Consider the following 16,969-nt stretch of genomic DNA (forward strand, 5'->3'; position numbering starts at 1 on the left):
AGCTGTTTCTGAACCTTAGAGCCCCGTTGTGAAAGGGCCTGTATGGACACGAGGCTGCAAGTCCTCATCTGGGGCTCCAAGAACTGGCAGAGTGAGGTCAGGTCTTCTGATGATCTAGAAATGGCCCAGACTTCTGCCAGTCTTTAGAAACACAGGTCCCGAGGCTTGGGGAGTGGTGATGGTGGGTGGTGGTGGCAGTGGCAGTGGTGGCTGGTGATGGTGGGTGGGTGGTGGTGTGTGTATGTGTGCTCTGCATCTGTCCTTTCTTGTGCCCCTGTCCTGGTGCGTCAGAGTACATCCAGTGACACTTTCCCTTCTGAGTCTATACTGTTGGCCTGATCGAGACTTTGCGGGTGTTAGACTGGTCCGCTGCTTTGGCCTCCTATCTGTGTGGCTGTAACTGCTTCCTCCAGTGATGCTGGAGCATGTGCATGGTATTTGTAGTTGGCCCTCAGCATCCTTGTGTGACCCACTAAGCTTTGGTCACCTCACTCTGTGATGCTGAGGATCAAGGCAAGGACTGTGTGTACTAGGTGAGCACTCTACACAGCCACATTCCCAGCACTTAGTACCTCTTGGTGCACTCGGTGCCTCACCAGATGCCTGCTATGGGCAGGGACGGCAAGGCCTGTTTGCTGTGCTTCCTGACTCCTTGACCAGAGGAAATAGGGAAGAACAGAGGTGGCTAATGGTTGTCTGTCACCTTAATGCTGCTGACCAGTCCCCACAGGGGTCTGAGGGGCTCTGGGCTCATGTCTTCTCCCTAGAGTCACACTGCCCCTGTCAGTGAGGTGGAAGCTTGGGGTTTTAGCCCTGACCCACTACAGTCTCCCAGGCTCCAGGGTTGCTGGCTCCCATTGGAGCCCACATAAGAGCAGGGCTCTGGGTCAGCACTGAGGCTGAGGGTGAGGGAAGCTCTGTGGTTCTCATTCTTCCCTTTCACTCCTTCAGCATCAGGTCTACCTTGGATTTGTTACCATGGTGATGCATTTTCAACATATTACAAAATGTCACTGCTCAGCAGAGTTGTAAAAACCCTGTCCCTGTCCTCTGAGGCTTCCAGTGCCTTTGAAGTGAGACTATAACCTTCTCTCTCAAGTTTCCTGACAGAAATTCTTTTGGTACAAGTCTCTGGTGAAGGCACAGGCAAGGCAGGAAGGTAGAGGGTGCAGAGTAGCACTGCAGCCAAGGGGTCAGCCAAGGGGTCAGGAGAGTGCTGATCTGTTGTGCACGGACAGCCTGGCATGGGTCATCATACCCTCCCCTCCAGCTTCTCTACACTCTGGGCTGCCCTATGGTCATGGGGCACCTCAGGAGTACAAGGAGGGAGGTGTGAGGCTAGGATAGGCAAGACTGCTCACCATATATATACAGCAGCAGGGAACAACTCTAGGACCAGCGAGATGGCTCAGGCAGTAGCATATACTTCTGGTATAAACCTGTTAGTTGAGTTCAACCCCCAGAATCCATGTAAAGGTAGAAGGAAAGAACTGACTATAGACAGTTGTCCTCTTACTTCCACATGTGTGCAATGGCATATAGACATCAGACACACATCCAATAAGAATAATTAAAAAACACTCTTGAGAAATTTGATAATAAAAATGACAGCCATGAGTCTTGGTACAGCTGGGTCAAATAGAGCAGGGAAACAACAGAGACGCTGTCAAGGAGGACCCTGCCCTGGCAAGACTGCCTCGCTCTGAGCCCTGCAGAGGTTGCATCAAGTCTCACAGGGGCTAGAGAGTGCCCAGGGAGCACAATGAAGATCCTCACTGAAGGAAGGCGTGGGCCCCCTTTAGGCTAGACTTGCCAAGTGCAGCCTCAGCAGGCATGCAAGAACCTCCCTTGGTCACATACAGGCATGCGGTGCAGTTAGATCAAAGGCACGATGTGCCATAGGGAAAGAGGTCAGGAAAGGGAAGGAAGGAAGGAAGGAAGGAAAGAAGGCAGAAAGGTAGGAAGGAAGGAAGGAAGGAAGGAAGGAAGGAAGGAAGGAAGGAAGGAAGGAAGGTAGGAAGGCAGGCAGGCAGGCAGGCAGGCAGGCAGGCAGGCAGGCAGGCGATTAGGGGATCCATGCGGTCGTCAGGCACAGCTGACTGAGAACAGGAAGAGCAGTGATGTAGAGATCCACTAACGCACTGAGTGCAGATCTGAGCTTCTACTGGGCCAGGCCTTGCTGTGCCAGATGGGCAGAGAGCCAGAGAGCAGGTCACCTCAGGGAGCACTCTGAGAAAGCAGGGCGGGGAGGGGCGCAGGACAGGGCATCTGAAAGGGAGCTGCTTTTGTGTGAACAGGTGTAAGCGTGTGCTCCAGGTTGCCATGGTTTTAAAACCTCTTCTGCAACATGCAGAGAAAGGGGCTAAAGAGAATGCTATTCTTTGGTTGAAATGTAAGAAGAAATTGGCTTTAAATAGGCGAGTGTTGTCAGTAATGGGTTCTGCAAGTTATGAGTCTTAACACTACGTAAGCTCTGAGGTCTCCATGTGGATGTGGGAACCACCACACTGAACAGGGAGAAAGCTGGCAGGGACAAAGGATGCTGTTTTTGTCTCCTTTCCAACATCTACTCACTTTGCAACTTTCTCCCTCAAATTTTGGTTTTTCTTTTGTGTGAATAGGTGTCATGCTTGCATGTATCTGTGTATCACGTATGTCCATGGTCAGAAGAGGGTATCAGCTCCCCATAACTGGAGTTACAGACAGTTAGGAGCTACCACATGGGTAATGGCAACTAAGCTGAGTCCTCTGCAAGGGCAGCCAGTGCTCCGAATCACGGATCAACCTCTAGCTGCAATCCCAGCCAAAGTTCTAAGATGTGAATGATACACAGATAAAAACACACACACACACACACACACACACACACACACACACACACACACACACACACACACACACACACACAGTGTTTGAAAGGGTGGGCAGGGGAGGATGAAGCAGACACATCTGGGCTCTGTCTATAGAAGCTGCCATGAGCCATCTGCTGTGCCCTCAACTAAACATGACTCCTCAGCCCTGCCATCTCCAAGATCGAAACTGAGGCCAGCGCTGGGATTCACTTGTCACACAAGGCTGAGCTGCCCTGTGACAGGCCCTGGCTCCTCACAGCCCTAGGCTGCACTACGCATGCCTCACAGAGTCTCACCAAGATGAACCACATGAGGTGTGGCGGACTTAGGGCTTACATTTAATTCACAGTCTGAGAACGAGCACAGGTGCACAGCAAGAGAACGCAGCTAATTCTCACTTCCTGTGTGATGCTAGCAAAGTCCAGGGGTTACAACTCATGGCTGAATCACAGAGAATGCTGGCCACTAAACTCCAGTTTCTAGTGAAGGGTCAAGCTGCTGGTCTGGGTAGAGGTTTAGCAGGTGAGCACTGAGGACCTTTCAGGAGTATTGACACCCCCTGCCCTAGCTCTTGACCTCCCACTGCTTACTGTAGGGCTCTCCTGGGCACTGGGGACAGTGAACATCACCCTTGGCTTCTCACTACCAGAAACCAGAGCACCCCACTTCATCCTGGTTGAAGTAAGCAGGATGTCTTAGCTGACAGCCACCGCTCCACACTGCCAGGGTCTAGCGCACAGGATGCAAAGAAAGACAGATGGACTCATCTGGCAGCATTCCTGCCTGACAGAGCCAGCAGGCTCACATAGCCCTATAGTAGCTTGTAATAGACTGTCCCAATGCGAAATGTTCTCCTCACTTCTTCGAGCTTCAGTTAATCTCTATTCTTTTGCATCCAGTAGAAAGGGTTTGGCTCGTATTTCTGACCAAATAAAGGCGTGTGCTGTTTGGGCAGAGCAAACCCTGGGCAAGGGAAGACATGCAGGTGGCAGGAAAAGGAGGCGGCAAGGACTCACCTATGAGGGAGTTGAGCGCTGAATAGGAGCTCACACGCCGCATCTTGTCGATGGTCTCGAAGGACAGGATATACTCCTCGTTCTCAGGGCTTCCCAAGGTGCTGCTGGCACTACTGCTTGTACTGAGGTTCCCAGGAGAGAAGGCCACTGAGCTGCCCGCTGGCCAGAATATGACAGGAAGGAGGTCAGGGTCTGTCTGAGATGTGAGCTTTCTTCATAGTGGGCACATGTACACACACGTAAGCACATTAATAGCCATGCGTGTGCATAAACTGGTGGACCCTCTCCCTGGAACTGAGATCCTCAAAAGTCACACCCTGGCCTGACTGATTGGGTGTTAAACCAGGTCTTTGCTAAGCCCATGTCTGAAAGGAAGATTCTGACTCAAGACAGTTGGCCACTTGTCACTCTGACACATAAGACATCAGGGCCCATATTCTGGAGGGCAGGGTCAAGGGGCACAGTAGCATTTTTTATAAATGTCTTGTGAAGAGCACACTGACCCTTCCCATCCCAATACTGGTTTCTGGAGTCTTACATTCTTCCGTCAAGCTCAAGTTCTGCAAAGATTTGTTCAGGTTCCTAGCTGTGGTGACGGCTCGGATGTTCCCATAGGAGCTCACTGACCGGAGTCTGGGGGTGCACGGGCTGTCTCGAACTGGAGTCAAGCTCCCTCCCTCTAGGAAAGAAGGGGAGAGTAAAGAGTTAGCAATGGCTGTCAGGATAGGAGCAGGGTGAATGCCTGGAGTCTGCAGTCATGGAAACAGGGACAGTTGGTGTTACTGAAACAAGAATGAATGTAGAAGGGCCTCCCTGTCATTCACCTGTGTGAGTGCAGGCCTCAGTTGTAGACATGTGAGTACTAAATCCCAGGAGAGCATGGCCCGGAAGGCAAGAGTAGCTCTGAGGCTGTTCTGGTGTTAGGGGACTCAGCCAGAGACAGAGTGGTGCTCAGCACCTTGGGCCTGGCAGGCTGGCCCCAGCCTTTGGGCAGCCGCACCTCCGCCTTACGGCTGTCTCTGTGGTCTGGAGGGAGGGGTGAGGAATTAGGAACACAGATGACTGTACTCTCCAGCGAAAAGGACAAATGTGAGAAGCAACGCTTCCTACCCTGACTCATGGAAACACGAGGCCGACAGCAATGTGATTCACTTACTCATCGCAGGAAGACAGCTAATGTTCTTTCAGCACACCCCACTACAAGTTTGCCGTCTTTCAAGATGTACCCAAATTTGAATTCCAAGAAGGGTAAGAAGGAAGGGAAGGAGTAAGAGGGTCAGCACGGCCCTTTCCCTTCTAAAGGTGTGAGACAACAAGAGCCAGGGGCCACCCACACTGCATCAGAAGGCTATGCTCAGACCTGGCTGAACTCAGGCCACTAATCATTCTGGTGAAGGCCAGGAAGGGGGCCCAGGCTCTCAGAAGCTGCAGTACCTGTGGCTGCTGGAGAAGGCAAGGGGTAGTTCTTTTCCTCTTCCATGAACTGCAGGGCCACAGTGCAGAAATTGCTCTCATATTGGACTACAAGGTGACTCAGAGCCACCACCAGCTCCTGTAGAGAGGGAGAAGTGACAATTATGTCTCCAGAGGCAGGAAATTGACTGGGCAGCAGATCCGCACACTAACACCTAAGGCGACTCCAGGAAACAGCTGGTTAGAACAGGGCTGCACACCTGGCAGCACAGGTGCAGAGGAGGGGGGAGCGTGGAGGCAGCAGGCTGACGAGAGGTGTCCCCAAAGCCAGGCACCTGCCTTAGTCTGCTTGCTCACTGCTGGGCACCAATCACTAACTAGTCCATGGCTTTCTGATGTGAATTCCATACCCTGGAATAGATTAGGCCTCTGACCCTGCTGAGTCTGAAACTGCCCCTTTTGATCCCACCCAATGGACTGGTGGATATAATTGATAAGCTGAAGCATTCTTTTTAATTAATTAATCAGTTAATTAGTTAATTAAAATTGATTATACATCCTGACCACACTTTTCCCTCCCTCTTCTCCTCCCAGTCCTTACCTCATCTCCCCTCATCCATTCACTTTTCTTCAGAAAAGGGGAGGCCTCCCATGGATACCAACCAGCCCTGGCATATTAAGCTGCAGCAAGACTAGGCCCATCCTTTCCTACTGAGACTGGACCAAGCAGCCCAGTAGGAGGAACGGGTCCCCAAAGCAGGCAACAGAGGCAGAGGTAGCGCCTGCTCCTGCTATCAGGAGTCTCACGTGAACACCAACCAAAAAAACTAACATATGTGTGGAGGGCCCAGGTCAGTCCCATGCAGCCTTCCTGGTTAAACCAGATGAGGGTAGGACACAGGAAGAGACTACTGGGAGACATGACTACAGTCAGGAGATGGTGACGCAGTGGTGGTGGAGGTGGCAGTGCCATATCTCTAGGATAAGCTAGAAATGCAGGGCATAGGAATCTATGAAGGTGAAGCATTTTTGAAGTGAGCAATAAGCTAACTTAGCTGTAGTGGGTTCTAGTCACAACAAATGAGAAAAGTCCTTGAATTAAAATGTGACAACTAGACCTAAGCGCCGGAGTCTGAGGAGACAGGATTTACATGTAGTTTATGATAGCTTAGCATCTCAACTTAAATGTTTATAGACAGAAAGGCAAAAAGAAGCTCTCAGTAGAGAGAAAGATGTCTGCAGAAAACTAAGGTCTGCTGGAGAGACCCTCGTGTGCTCCACACACCCATGCCCTGAGGCTGCTGAGGTGCTGCAGCCAGGTCTGTGGGCTGATGCTCTCCCACCTCAACTGCACACACTTTTTTGCTTTTCCTATCTCTCTGAGCTCCAGGCTGATTTTCTAATAGCTTTGTTTGTGCCCCAACTGCTTTTGCACTCAGACCCACTATAACTTCCCAATTACGCCCAGGGACCCATAGCTCATGCTGCTCAGGCCACAGGTTTGCACTGGTCTCTACTTCCCTTCCAATGTCCTCAGATGCTGAGGTAGACTAGACAAAGGTGAGAGCCCACTGAAGCTGCCTGACCCATCACCATGGAGCTGATCCTCCTTATTTGTGCCAGGGATAAAGTTTCTGAGATGACCCCACAAGCTGGTACCCACTGGGCCCCTCTGGGGAAGAAGTCTTCATCTGTCTTTAGAAACCTCACGTTCTCCATTCACTCCCACATACAGTGGAAGAAACTGGTGTTGCCATTGATTGTTACTCTAACACCAGCACTGGTTCACAAAAGGCCATCAGGGGTGAGCTTGTAACTTATAGAAAAGGTGGAACTCACACTGGAGTGTCCTGACTATGCCCAGGAAGGATAGAGACTCTGCATCTGCACAGAGCAACCCTTTGATGGCAGAAGGCATGTATCGAATATCCTCTGTTTTATCCAGAACATAGAGGTCTGCCCAAGGGACTCAGTTACAGCATGGGCAGTGCCTTCACTCAGTGCTCAGCAGTGGTGCCAGGCTGTGCACACTGGGACTGGCCTCACATACCCAGTGACGAATAGTGGACTGCTTCAGTGGTCCTGGGAGGGCAGTCTGTGCTCTACATGGCTGAGCTCTTCTACCCAGTACAAACCTGCACACTCCCAGCAGGACGGTTAGTCCTCCATGGTACTCCCAGCAGCCCTTGGTCTCTCTGTTCCTATGGCAGTAGCTCTGACAGTTCCCATTAGTCTGAGTTTGACCCAGGCCCATGGCTGAGGAAGGCGAGCAACTGGGAGCTACTCTGTGGGTCTGTCTTACTCCACAAAAATAAAGATTAAAACCTCTTTGAAGACTCATCAAGGGGTTGTGGATTTGAACTCAGGCATGGCATCAAGAGTGCTTACCCACTGAGCTGTCTTCTTAGCCCTGACATGTGGTTCTTAATGCTGGCATCTTCAACCTGCTGGTGTTATCCCCTCACCAACCAACGCCTCCCTGACACCTAATTAGGACGCTTCTCTATCCCCTTCCTCACATTTCACCAGGCCAACTTATCTACTTGGCCTATGAGTAGCTGAGTCTCCTGTTAAGATACAGGTTCCCCATGGGGAAGTCACATATGGGCTCAAAGTTGAGCCCAATCTTGTGGAACCCCAAGACTGAACTGTTCTTGCGGGTTTACAGGAACTAAAAGCCCTTTTAGAGAAGGCAATGCTCGGACACACAGGGCCTAGGAACCAAGTGTCACCACTTCCAGCCTAATTCTCTTGCTGCCTACCACACACTGCCAGACTGCTAGGCTGCAGGCTGTGCATAGCACAGTCCCAGTGACTCCTAGACCTTTGAAGAGTTCCTCCCTGTGGTCGTCAGAACCACACTTCTCCTGACACCAGGGTTCCAACACTTTAGTTAACACCCTTTCTATTCCAAACAACTTCTGGAAAGGAGGAGAGGGTTTTCCATACTTGGGAAAGAAGATTAACGAAAATGCTGATCCTATCTGTACCAGCTGTATCCACGAGGGAGAAGCGCTGGGGAAGAACTGGCTGTGGGGAAGGAAGCAGGCCTAAGACTGCTGTTGATCAGAAGCACAGGACAGCAACAGAACCAGTGACAAGGACATAAAAGTCTTCAGTACACTTTTTTTTTTCTTTAAGCACAGGTTCTCACTGGGTAGCTTTGGCTGGAACTCACTATGTAGACAACGTTGACCTCTAATTCATAGGGATCTGCCTCCCAAGTGCTGGCATCAGAGGCATGTGCCATCATTTGAAGATGAGGCATGGGGGTGACTTGGGTCAGTTTCAGAACGGCCAAGAGACTGAAATCCCCCACCATTTTGAGACTGGTGAAGCATGTCACTCGCAGGTTAGCCATTGAGCTGCTCTGCAGGATAATCCAAAGCCATGCCCAGCCTCCCAAGGGGCCATCAGAGGGAGCCAACACCACACTCAGAAATGCTGAGGAGGGGGCCCGGAGAGATGGCTCAATGCAAGAGCACTGACAGCTCTTCTGGGGGACCAGGGCTTAACGTCTAGCACACACATGGCAACTCACAACTATCTGTCACTCAGTTCCTAGGGATCCAATACCCGCACATAGACACACATGCAGGCAATGCGCATGCCAGTGCATATAACATAGGAAGAACTAACAAGAGAAGAAATGCAGAGAAGGAACCTAGTGGCTCTCAGTGACAGCACATGCACCGGAGCCACCTGGGGACAGTCTGGACTCATGTGTAGTCTCTGCTTCAGGAGCAGCTTCCAGAATCACCATGAAACCACCAGGAAATCAGCATTTCCCTCAAAGGTCCTGGCTGGCTGGGAGTGTGGGGGAGACAGGGAATCAGGTCATGTGGAACCATCTTTTTACGGAGATGTGAACCTTAGGGAGCAGAGAATTAAGACTTTGCTGTTGGCAAGTGGAAAGTGGCATTGGGGACACACTGCACAGACTGTCACTGCCCTTTAGCGACATGTGCCCATGCCCAGGCATGGGGATATCTGTGGTGAAAATCGGTAGAGCCAGTCAGCTCAGCACCCTCGAGTGAACAGATAGGAGCAATGAAGACACTGAGGAGCCGGCAGACATTAAGATCGAATGATGCACGTAAGTGGGACATGAGGCCCTGTGCGGGCTCAGCTCCAGGCACATAAGCACAGCCACACAGGGACAGCCACAGGCCCTCACTTTGGCTACTGAGCTGGCACCACATACCTTCCGGACCATGGGGCTTCCATCATTAATCAGCTGAGCCAGCATCATGGCCACATTGTGGTCAATGGTAGTAGAGTGGTCTGTCCTCTCAGCAGAGTTTCCCACAAAGGTACCAAGGGCAAACACAGCTGCACATCGTACCTGCAGGGCAAGAGACAGAAAGTCAGTCACACCCACGGCTGATGTGTCTGCCATCTGCATTTCTGCTAAGGCTGTCTGAAAGGTAATTCAATTCAGTTCACATAAGTTCAACTCAATTCAATTTCACAAACACTTATTGCATGGTGTGCCAGTCCTAGAGCTACACTAGTATTGATGAGCAGAAAGGGTGTGTGGGTAGCTCAGGAGCTGAAGGTGGAAGCAGGCCAGCACCAGCTCAGGGAGGACCAGGCTGTGGAGGAGGGAACAGAGTTTAACCTGGCTTGTACAGTGAATGTCTGGATACAGAAGTGAAGGAGGCCACAGTGATTTGGAGAGGACTGGCTCAGAACTGATTTGGGGGAAGGTGGGCTGGGCTGAGCCATGGAGGCAGGTTGTGGTCCATTCTGAGACAGAGAAGCTAAATGGAGTCAGAAAGGGTAGAGTCCCCAGGGCACAGAGGCAGTGAAATAGTACTGGGCTGGGCATGGTACCTGGGGACCTCAGCTCCGCTTAGCTCCCAAGGCCATGTGACCTTGGAGAGCCAGTGTCTTCCTCTTATGATGAGCAACATGAGGCATCCTGCACAGGGCTGGAGAAAGACCAGCAACAATGTGCAAACAATCCTGGACTACCCAGAAAGTGATGGACAGCTGTGGGGCAGTCAGAGATGTGAGGAGGTTAGTGAGCAAGGTCAGGGGCCTGCCAGAAAGTAGATGGCCTTAGAGTGGGAAGTAGAGTGGCTATGAGCCACTGCCACCTAGTAAGTTATACACGCAGGGCTCCAGATCCTTTCCAGTCTTGAGATGGGCGTTATATTGCAGAGCTAGGGCATGGCTGTTCGAAGTCTGTGCACCTGAAACTTCCTTTCAGTCTGCATTTGGCTCATACAGGTGGCTGAGTCTTAAGAGGGGCCAGGCCTGGAGGATGTCGGAAAGCAAGCCATTAAACCCGTAATAGACAGAGGGATAATATGTTAATTTATAAAGAACTCAAGAAACTAGATGGCAACAATCCAAACAACCCAGTTAAAGAATAGGATACAGAGCTAAACAGGGAGTTCCCAGCAGAGGGATCTCGAGTGGCTGAAGAGCACTTAAAGACACGTTCACCTCCTCAGTCATCAGGGAGACGCCAATCAAAACAACTGAGAGTCCGATTTACATTGGTCAGAATGACTAGGATCAAAAACTCAGGTGACAACACATTCAGGTAAGGATGTGGAGCAGGGGAACACTCCTCCATTGCTGCTGGGAGTGCAAACTTGTACAACCACTCTGGAAATCAACTGGAAATAGTTCTATCTCAAGACCCAGCTGTATCATATATGTATATATATCATATATCACATATATCATCTCTCTCTCTCTCTCTCTCTCTCTCTCTCTCTCTCTCTCTCCAAAAGATGCTCTAACATCCCACAAAGACACTTGCTCAACTGTGTTCATAGCAGCTATATTCATAATAGCCAGAACCTGCAAACAACCTAGACGTCCACCAACTGAAGAATAAAGAAAATGTTACACAGTGGAATACAATTCAGCTATTAAAAACAAAGACATGAATTTTGCAGGCAAATGGATGAACTTGAGAATATCATCCTGAGTGAGGTAACCCAGTCCCAAAAGTACATGCATGGTATTCACTTGTAAGTGGAAATTAGCCATAAAATACAGGATAACCATGCTACGCTCCACAGACCCAAAGAAGCTAAACAAGAAAGAAGGCCCAGGCAAGGAGGCTTAAATCTCACTTAGAAGGGGAAATAAAATAGTCATAAGAGGCAGATGGAAGGAGGAATTGGGGAAGGATTGGGGAGGGAGAAGGGGTTGGGGGGAGTGAGTCAGATCAGGTATGGAGAAGGACAGGAAAGATGGCCAGATGGCTATGAGAATGAATAGAATTCTGCAAGTGAAAGGGATAGGAAGTCGGGGAGGGGGGCATGCCCAGGACAGAACAGAGATCTGAGATAAGGGAGGTGCCCAAGAATCAATGGGGGTGACCTTAGTGGTGACTTACAGCATTGGGGATATGGAATCTGAAGAGGCCACCTTCTGTTGCCAGGCAGGAACCCTGGTAGAACAGTAGGGACTCCAATCCACCCACAAAACTTTTGACCCAAAATTTATCCTGTCTACAAGAAATGCAAGGACAGGGGTTGGAGCAGAGACTGAGGGAATGGTCAACTAATAACTGGTCCAACTTGAGACCAGTGAGAAGCACCAATCCCTGACACTATTATGATACTGTTATGCTTGTAGCCAGAAGCCTCGCATGGCTGTTCCCCGAGAGGCTCCACCCACAGCTGACTCACACAGATGCAGAGACCCAAAGAAAAACATGTGGATGGAGCTTGGGGACTCTTATGTTAGAATAGGAGGAAGGACTGCAGGTCCTGAAGTGGATAGAAAATCCACGGGAAGACACAGTCAACTAACCTGGACCCTTTGGCCTCTCAAGAGACTGAATCACCAACCAAAGAGCAGGGACCTAGGCCTCCTGCACATACGTAGCAGATGTGCAGTCTGGTCTTCAAGTGGGTCCCAACAACTGGAGCAGGGCTGGCTGCCCCAAAAGCTCTTTCTGTACATGGAATGTGTTCTTCTAGCTGGGCTCCCTTGTTTGGCCTCAGTGGGAGAGGATGAGCATGGCCGTGCAGAGACCTGATGTGCCAAGGTTGGGGGGATACCTGGGGTGGGGCACTGTCTAGGAGGAAAGAGGGAGAGGAGGAGGGAGGGGGGACTGGGAGGGGGTCAGTGAGCAGAATGTAAAGTGAATACACACACACACACACACACACACACACACACACACACACACACACACACACACACACACAATAAACCCTGATAGATTCTTCCAATTTAGACGTTAAGAACTGGTGTATGTCTCTTTGAACCTGTCTGTTCAAAAGTTCCACATGGACGCCTGTCAGTAGCTGTACACTCTAGGGGTGTCTCCAACAAGCCTTGTCCTCTTGCTGGGACTACAGATGTGGAACTCCAGGGCAGGGCGAGTGGCTGTCTCTCGTGGATAGATGAGGCAAGCATTTGGGCCTGACACCTTTCAAGGAGACAGGATAGGACCTCCTGCTACTGTGTTTCCTCTCTGAACATTTTACAAGATTTCCTGGCAAGTTCATTTTAGGCTTTTCTGTGAGAAATATTCTGCCTTTTACAGTAACTACAGAGGTTGAGTCAGGGCTTTCCAAGGCCATGAGGGGGCCTAAAAGCAAGACATATGGGCATGGACCTGTCCTTGGCACATTTGGGACAGATGGCACTGGTGTCTCCAGGAGTTAGCCAACATCTGATGTGCTATGTGCGCTAGGCAGTTCGGCCCTGCTCTGCAAGCTATAGCCAGGACTGCACTTTCTGCCTGCGGCTGCTTGAACCCTTGGCTTACTGACAAAACACAGCAATCACTTCTGAAAATGATTCCCGCCCAGATCAAAACAATCTGAAACTAGGTCTCCTGCTTCAAAAGATGATTCTGTCACTTGTGTGGTAAGTGTTCCAGTGGTTCAGAATCATCTAAGGTTCCACTGTCTTGTCTCCCAGAATGTAGTACCTGGACCTGCCATAGCTAATCATGCGGTAACATAGACACACACAGACAGACAGACAGACAGACAGACAGACAGACAGACAGACACACACACACACACACACACACACACACACACACACACACACACACACTGCACACCCTTCCCCCTCAGCCAGTGCTCTCAATAGGGGGCCATGTCAGACACACACAGGATGTGGGAGGTATCATGCCACAGGCAATGTCCCTCCCCCCATGCTCTCCTGCCCATAAGTGATAACCTGGTCCTGGCCCACAGAATGGAGGTGCAGTACAGAATAGCTCAAGCTTGCTCTAGAGGCTGTGCCAGCCTGTATCTACCCCAGTACACGCAGAGTTGGCAGAGCACGAACATCAAATGAGATTCAGTGGCCTATCTTGGCGCTGCACATGGCCCTAAGGGCTCTGGATGCACAATCAAGCTTGAATGTGGGCAGGCTTCTGCCCACCTCAGCTTGCCTACCACAGAAGCTCACTTCTGCAAGGACAACTTACCTCAGGGATGGGGTCGGAGAGGAGGCTATAGAGCTTTTCGTGGGCGCTGTCTCTCACCCCACACCACCTTGCAGAATCAAAGTTCTGCCAGATCCTTCCCAGGCAAATGGCCACCCACTGGCGTAGCAAGGGGTGTGGGTCACTGAGCTGCTCCAAACAGATGGCAATCAGGTTCCCCTGCAGGCAGGCTTCCTAGACAGGCAGGACACAGAGAAGTGGGGCAGGGTCCTGACAAGGGTGACAGTGGCCTTACTCAACCACACTACACTACATCATTTTACTACTGTAAATCCTGCCAATTCGGTTTTGCCCTTCAGAGGTGAGCTAACAGGAGGACTGGCCCTCTGGGGAGCACCAGTAACCCCGCCTGCTGCCGTGACCTGAAGAGCAGCTTTCTCTGGACAGGTGGCCTGGGCTTCATCCCTGCCCTCCATGTGAGACAAGTCACCTTTATGCTGTTCCTGCAGGGGCTGAGGTGGCTGAGCTGCTGTGATACTCACTTGCCCTGTTGTGTAGCTGTTGACGATTACAGCAAGAATGAAGGCTGTCATGGTCCTGTGTTCAGCCTGGAAAACAAAATGTATCATGGCTGTGCACACTCTCAGCAGACTCACCTTTCTGGAGCACCCTGTGCCTTTTGTCTTCAGCATTGGCCTCCCATGTAAGGAAAGCAGCATGTACTGGCCTTCCTGCTGAGGCAGTTTTAAGGGTCTGCATGCAGACTGGTTGCTCCCTTGGGTGCTAATGCCATAGAGCATGCCTAGGTTGCCCTGCTGTCTTCTGTCATGGCAGATAAAGTGATTGGTGGTTTTAGTTGGTTTGCCTGGCCCAGCAGCCATGCTTCTCCTATGTGCAGGGCTCAGGAAGCCTGGGTCCTCAGCTAAGCACACTGCTAGTGAGGGGGAACACTCTTCACTTTGCGTGGAAATCTGATAGCCCATTATGATGTCATCATGGGGTCTCACATGCACATCGACAGTCCTACCCCACTATCCCCTGGGACTCATGACATCTCCTGAGTTGACTGCAACAGAGTGCAGGCCACCATCTTCACCAAAGCAGAAGTGCTAAGCTGTCACTCTTTTGTCATAAAATATCTGCACTTCACCCTTCTGAGTAGCAGCATAACTTAGGAGGGGACTCTGTTGGGCAGTTGCTGAAGGGCCACCCACTGTCCTGTGCCCATCACTGTGACAGACCATCACTGTGGCTGCTGTGTTCTTCCTGTGTTCTGGTGGCTTTGGGGATTTTCATTATGCTTTTGATACTTGTGGTTTTGATTATGCTGTCTGTGTGAATTGTTTTAACTGCTCCATGGCTCATTGTGCAGTTTTTCTTCACTCCTGTAAGTTCCAGCTCCTGTCAGTCTGACGCTGACTCTCCACTGCCTCCTTTGTGGGGCTGGGGTGATGTTAGTGACAGTGGCCATTCTTTTTTTTTTTTTTTTTTTTTTTTTTTTTTTCCTTTTTTTGGAGCTTGGGTCCCAACCCAGGGCCTTGCGCTTTCTTGGCAAGTGCTCTATCACTGAGCTAAATCCCCAACCCCGACAGTGGCCGTTCTCATCCGTGCTCCTGTGGAGCCTTCATGGATTCCCTTCCTGGCTGAGGGGCATCACTCCTGAGTTTTAAATGCAGGGAGGGGCATTTCTTCCACTGTAGCTCGTACCCCCTCTATTCCAAGACTTGTCTATTTAAGGATAGGTTAAAAAGCAGGTTTTATTTTCTTGCAGCAGACAGAAAGCTGTTTCTGAAGCACACTGGTTGCCCAACATGGTTGACTGGCATGATTAAACCACACTGCCTTTATCCAGCCATCCGCCATGTTCGGAATGCATGTGTGTCAGAGACTGTGCCTGGGCTCTTTTCTGCGGATGCTAGTTCTCTTGTGTATTAATGCAGTGGCCTCCTTCTCTTTGGGGTGCTCGACAGCAGCTTGAGGGCAGAGCTGTGTTCCCTGGCCCTGGAGTAGGAACTCTGGAAAATGGCTTTGTATTAGCAGGACCACAGACTTGATCCAGAAATGGTTTTCATGTGTTTGTTTGTTTTGCTGCAGGCCGAGGCCTCTGTTCCTTTAGTAGCTGCTGCTTTCTCTGCAGAGCTCAGAGATGGTCAGCTTCTCAGAAGCAAGACAAGCTCTGCTAGTCTTCAAGAAATGAGGACTTTGCATACCTTGCAGGCCTGGTATGATGTCTCTCTTGGCAGTGCTGCCTGTTCATGGCCTCATATTACACGTAGGGTCTGTGAAGTGTGCTGTTCTGAGGTCGATGTAGATAAGGACCACTACCCACCAGAACCCGTGGGTCTTCCCCTTCTCTGGCATGTGATGGCTTCCTTCTCTCAGATCTGAGCAGGGAGGGTGTGTCTGCCAGGTCAGGTCAGCCGGCTTAGAGCTTTCAGTTCCCGTAGATGTACTCTTTCTTCCTCTCAAGGGAAGGCAAAGGCTTATTTCCAAAATGTGGATAAACTATAGATTTATGCTGCCTCTGACAGTGCATACCTAGTTAGGCAAGGTACACAAGTGCCCACCACACACCAGTCACGCTCAGAACTCTGCTGGCAGCTTTGTTCCTTCCTTTCTCTTTAAAAATCCTATAATTGGGGTTGGGGATTTAGCTCAGTGGTAAAGGGCTTGCCGTAGGAAGCACAAGGCCCTGGGTTCGGCCCCCAGCCCCAAAAAAAAAACCAAAAAAAAAAAAAAAAAAAAAAATCCTATAATTTCATTTAAAACAAACAAGCAAACAAACAAACAACAGCCAGGGAAGAATTTACATATGAAAGTTCCTCTTACAGGCTATGGGCGCCACCTCAGAGCACAGTATGTGGCTGCACTTGAGCATTCTGCCCGTGGAAGCTATGAGAGAGAGAGAGACTGAGGGTGGCTGCTCTGTGCGCATTACTCTGAGCAGAGCTGGGAGGGATGACATGACATTACGAGAAAACTGCCATATACTCTATACTCACGCTAATTTTAAAAAACAACTTAGTATGTATGAAATTCAAACTTTCAAACAGTCTCTTCCCTCCTTCAGCAAAGCCTGTCAGCATCTGTTAAGGGGCCTTCAGGTCCCCTGAGGCACCGTACTGCAGACACACAGGAATGGCAACCCCTCGTGAGCACTGGAGACATGCATGCTGTGGGAGAGGGGTGTGGCTCAGTCCTTACTGGCATGTATGGGTCTGCCAAGACGGACAGGAAGTACTTGTGACCGTTGTCCTTCACGAGGTCAGCCTGGCATGACTGGAGGGAAAAGGAGACAAAAGACAGGC

At 50.5% G+C, this 16,969-nt stretch overlaps 1 protein-coding gene across 1 annotated transcript in view; it reads right to left on the reverse strand.

Moving 5' to 3' along the window:
- The window catches only part of Rptor (regulatory associated protein of MTOR complex 1), a 293,401-nt gene that overhangs the window by 36,039 nt on the left and 240,393 nt on the right, over nucleotides 1-16,969 (reverse strand). Inside the window, exons 14-20 of the mRNA XM_032914128.1 lie at nucleotides 16,866-16,940; nucleotides 14,204-14,269; nucleotides 13,704-13,895; nucleotides 9,486-9,626; nucleotides 5,303-5,420; nucleotides 4,407-4,547; nucleotides 3,869-4,027 (exon numbers count right to left, since the gene is read on the reverse strand). Of these exons, the coding sequence (XP_032770019.1) occupies nucleotides 3,869-4,027; nucleotides 4,407-4,547; nucleotides 5,303-5,420; nucleotides 9,486-9,626; nucleotides 13,704-13,895; nucleotides 14,204-14,269; nucleotides 16,866-16,940 (892 nt within the window). The remainder of the gene's footprint in view (nucleotides 1-3,868; nucleotides 4,028-4,406; nucleotides 4,548-5,302; nucleotides 5,421-9,485; nucleotides 9,627-13,703; nucleotides 13,896-14,203; nucleotides 14,270-16,865; nucleotides 16,941-16,969) is intronic.

Source organism: Rattus rattus, chromosome 9 (genome assembly GCF_011064425.1).
Source record: "Rattus rattus isolate New Zealand chromosome 9, Rrattus_CSIRO_v1, whole genome shotgun sequence".
NCBI lineage: Eukaryota > Metazoa > Chordata > Mammalia > Rodentia > Muridae > Rattus > Rattus rattus.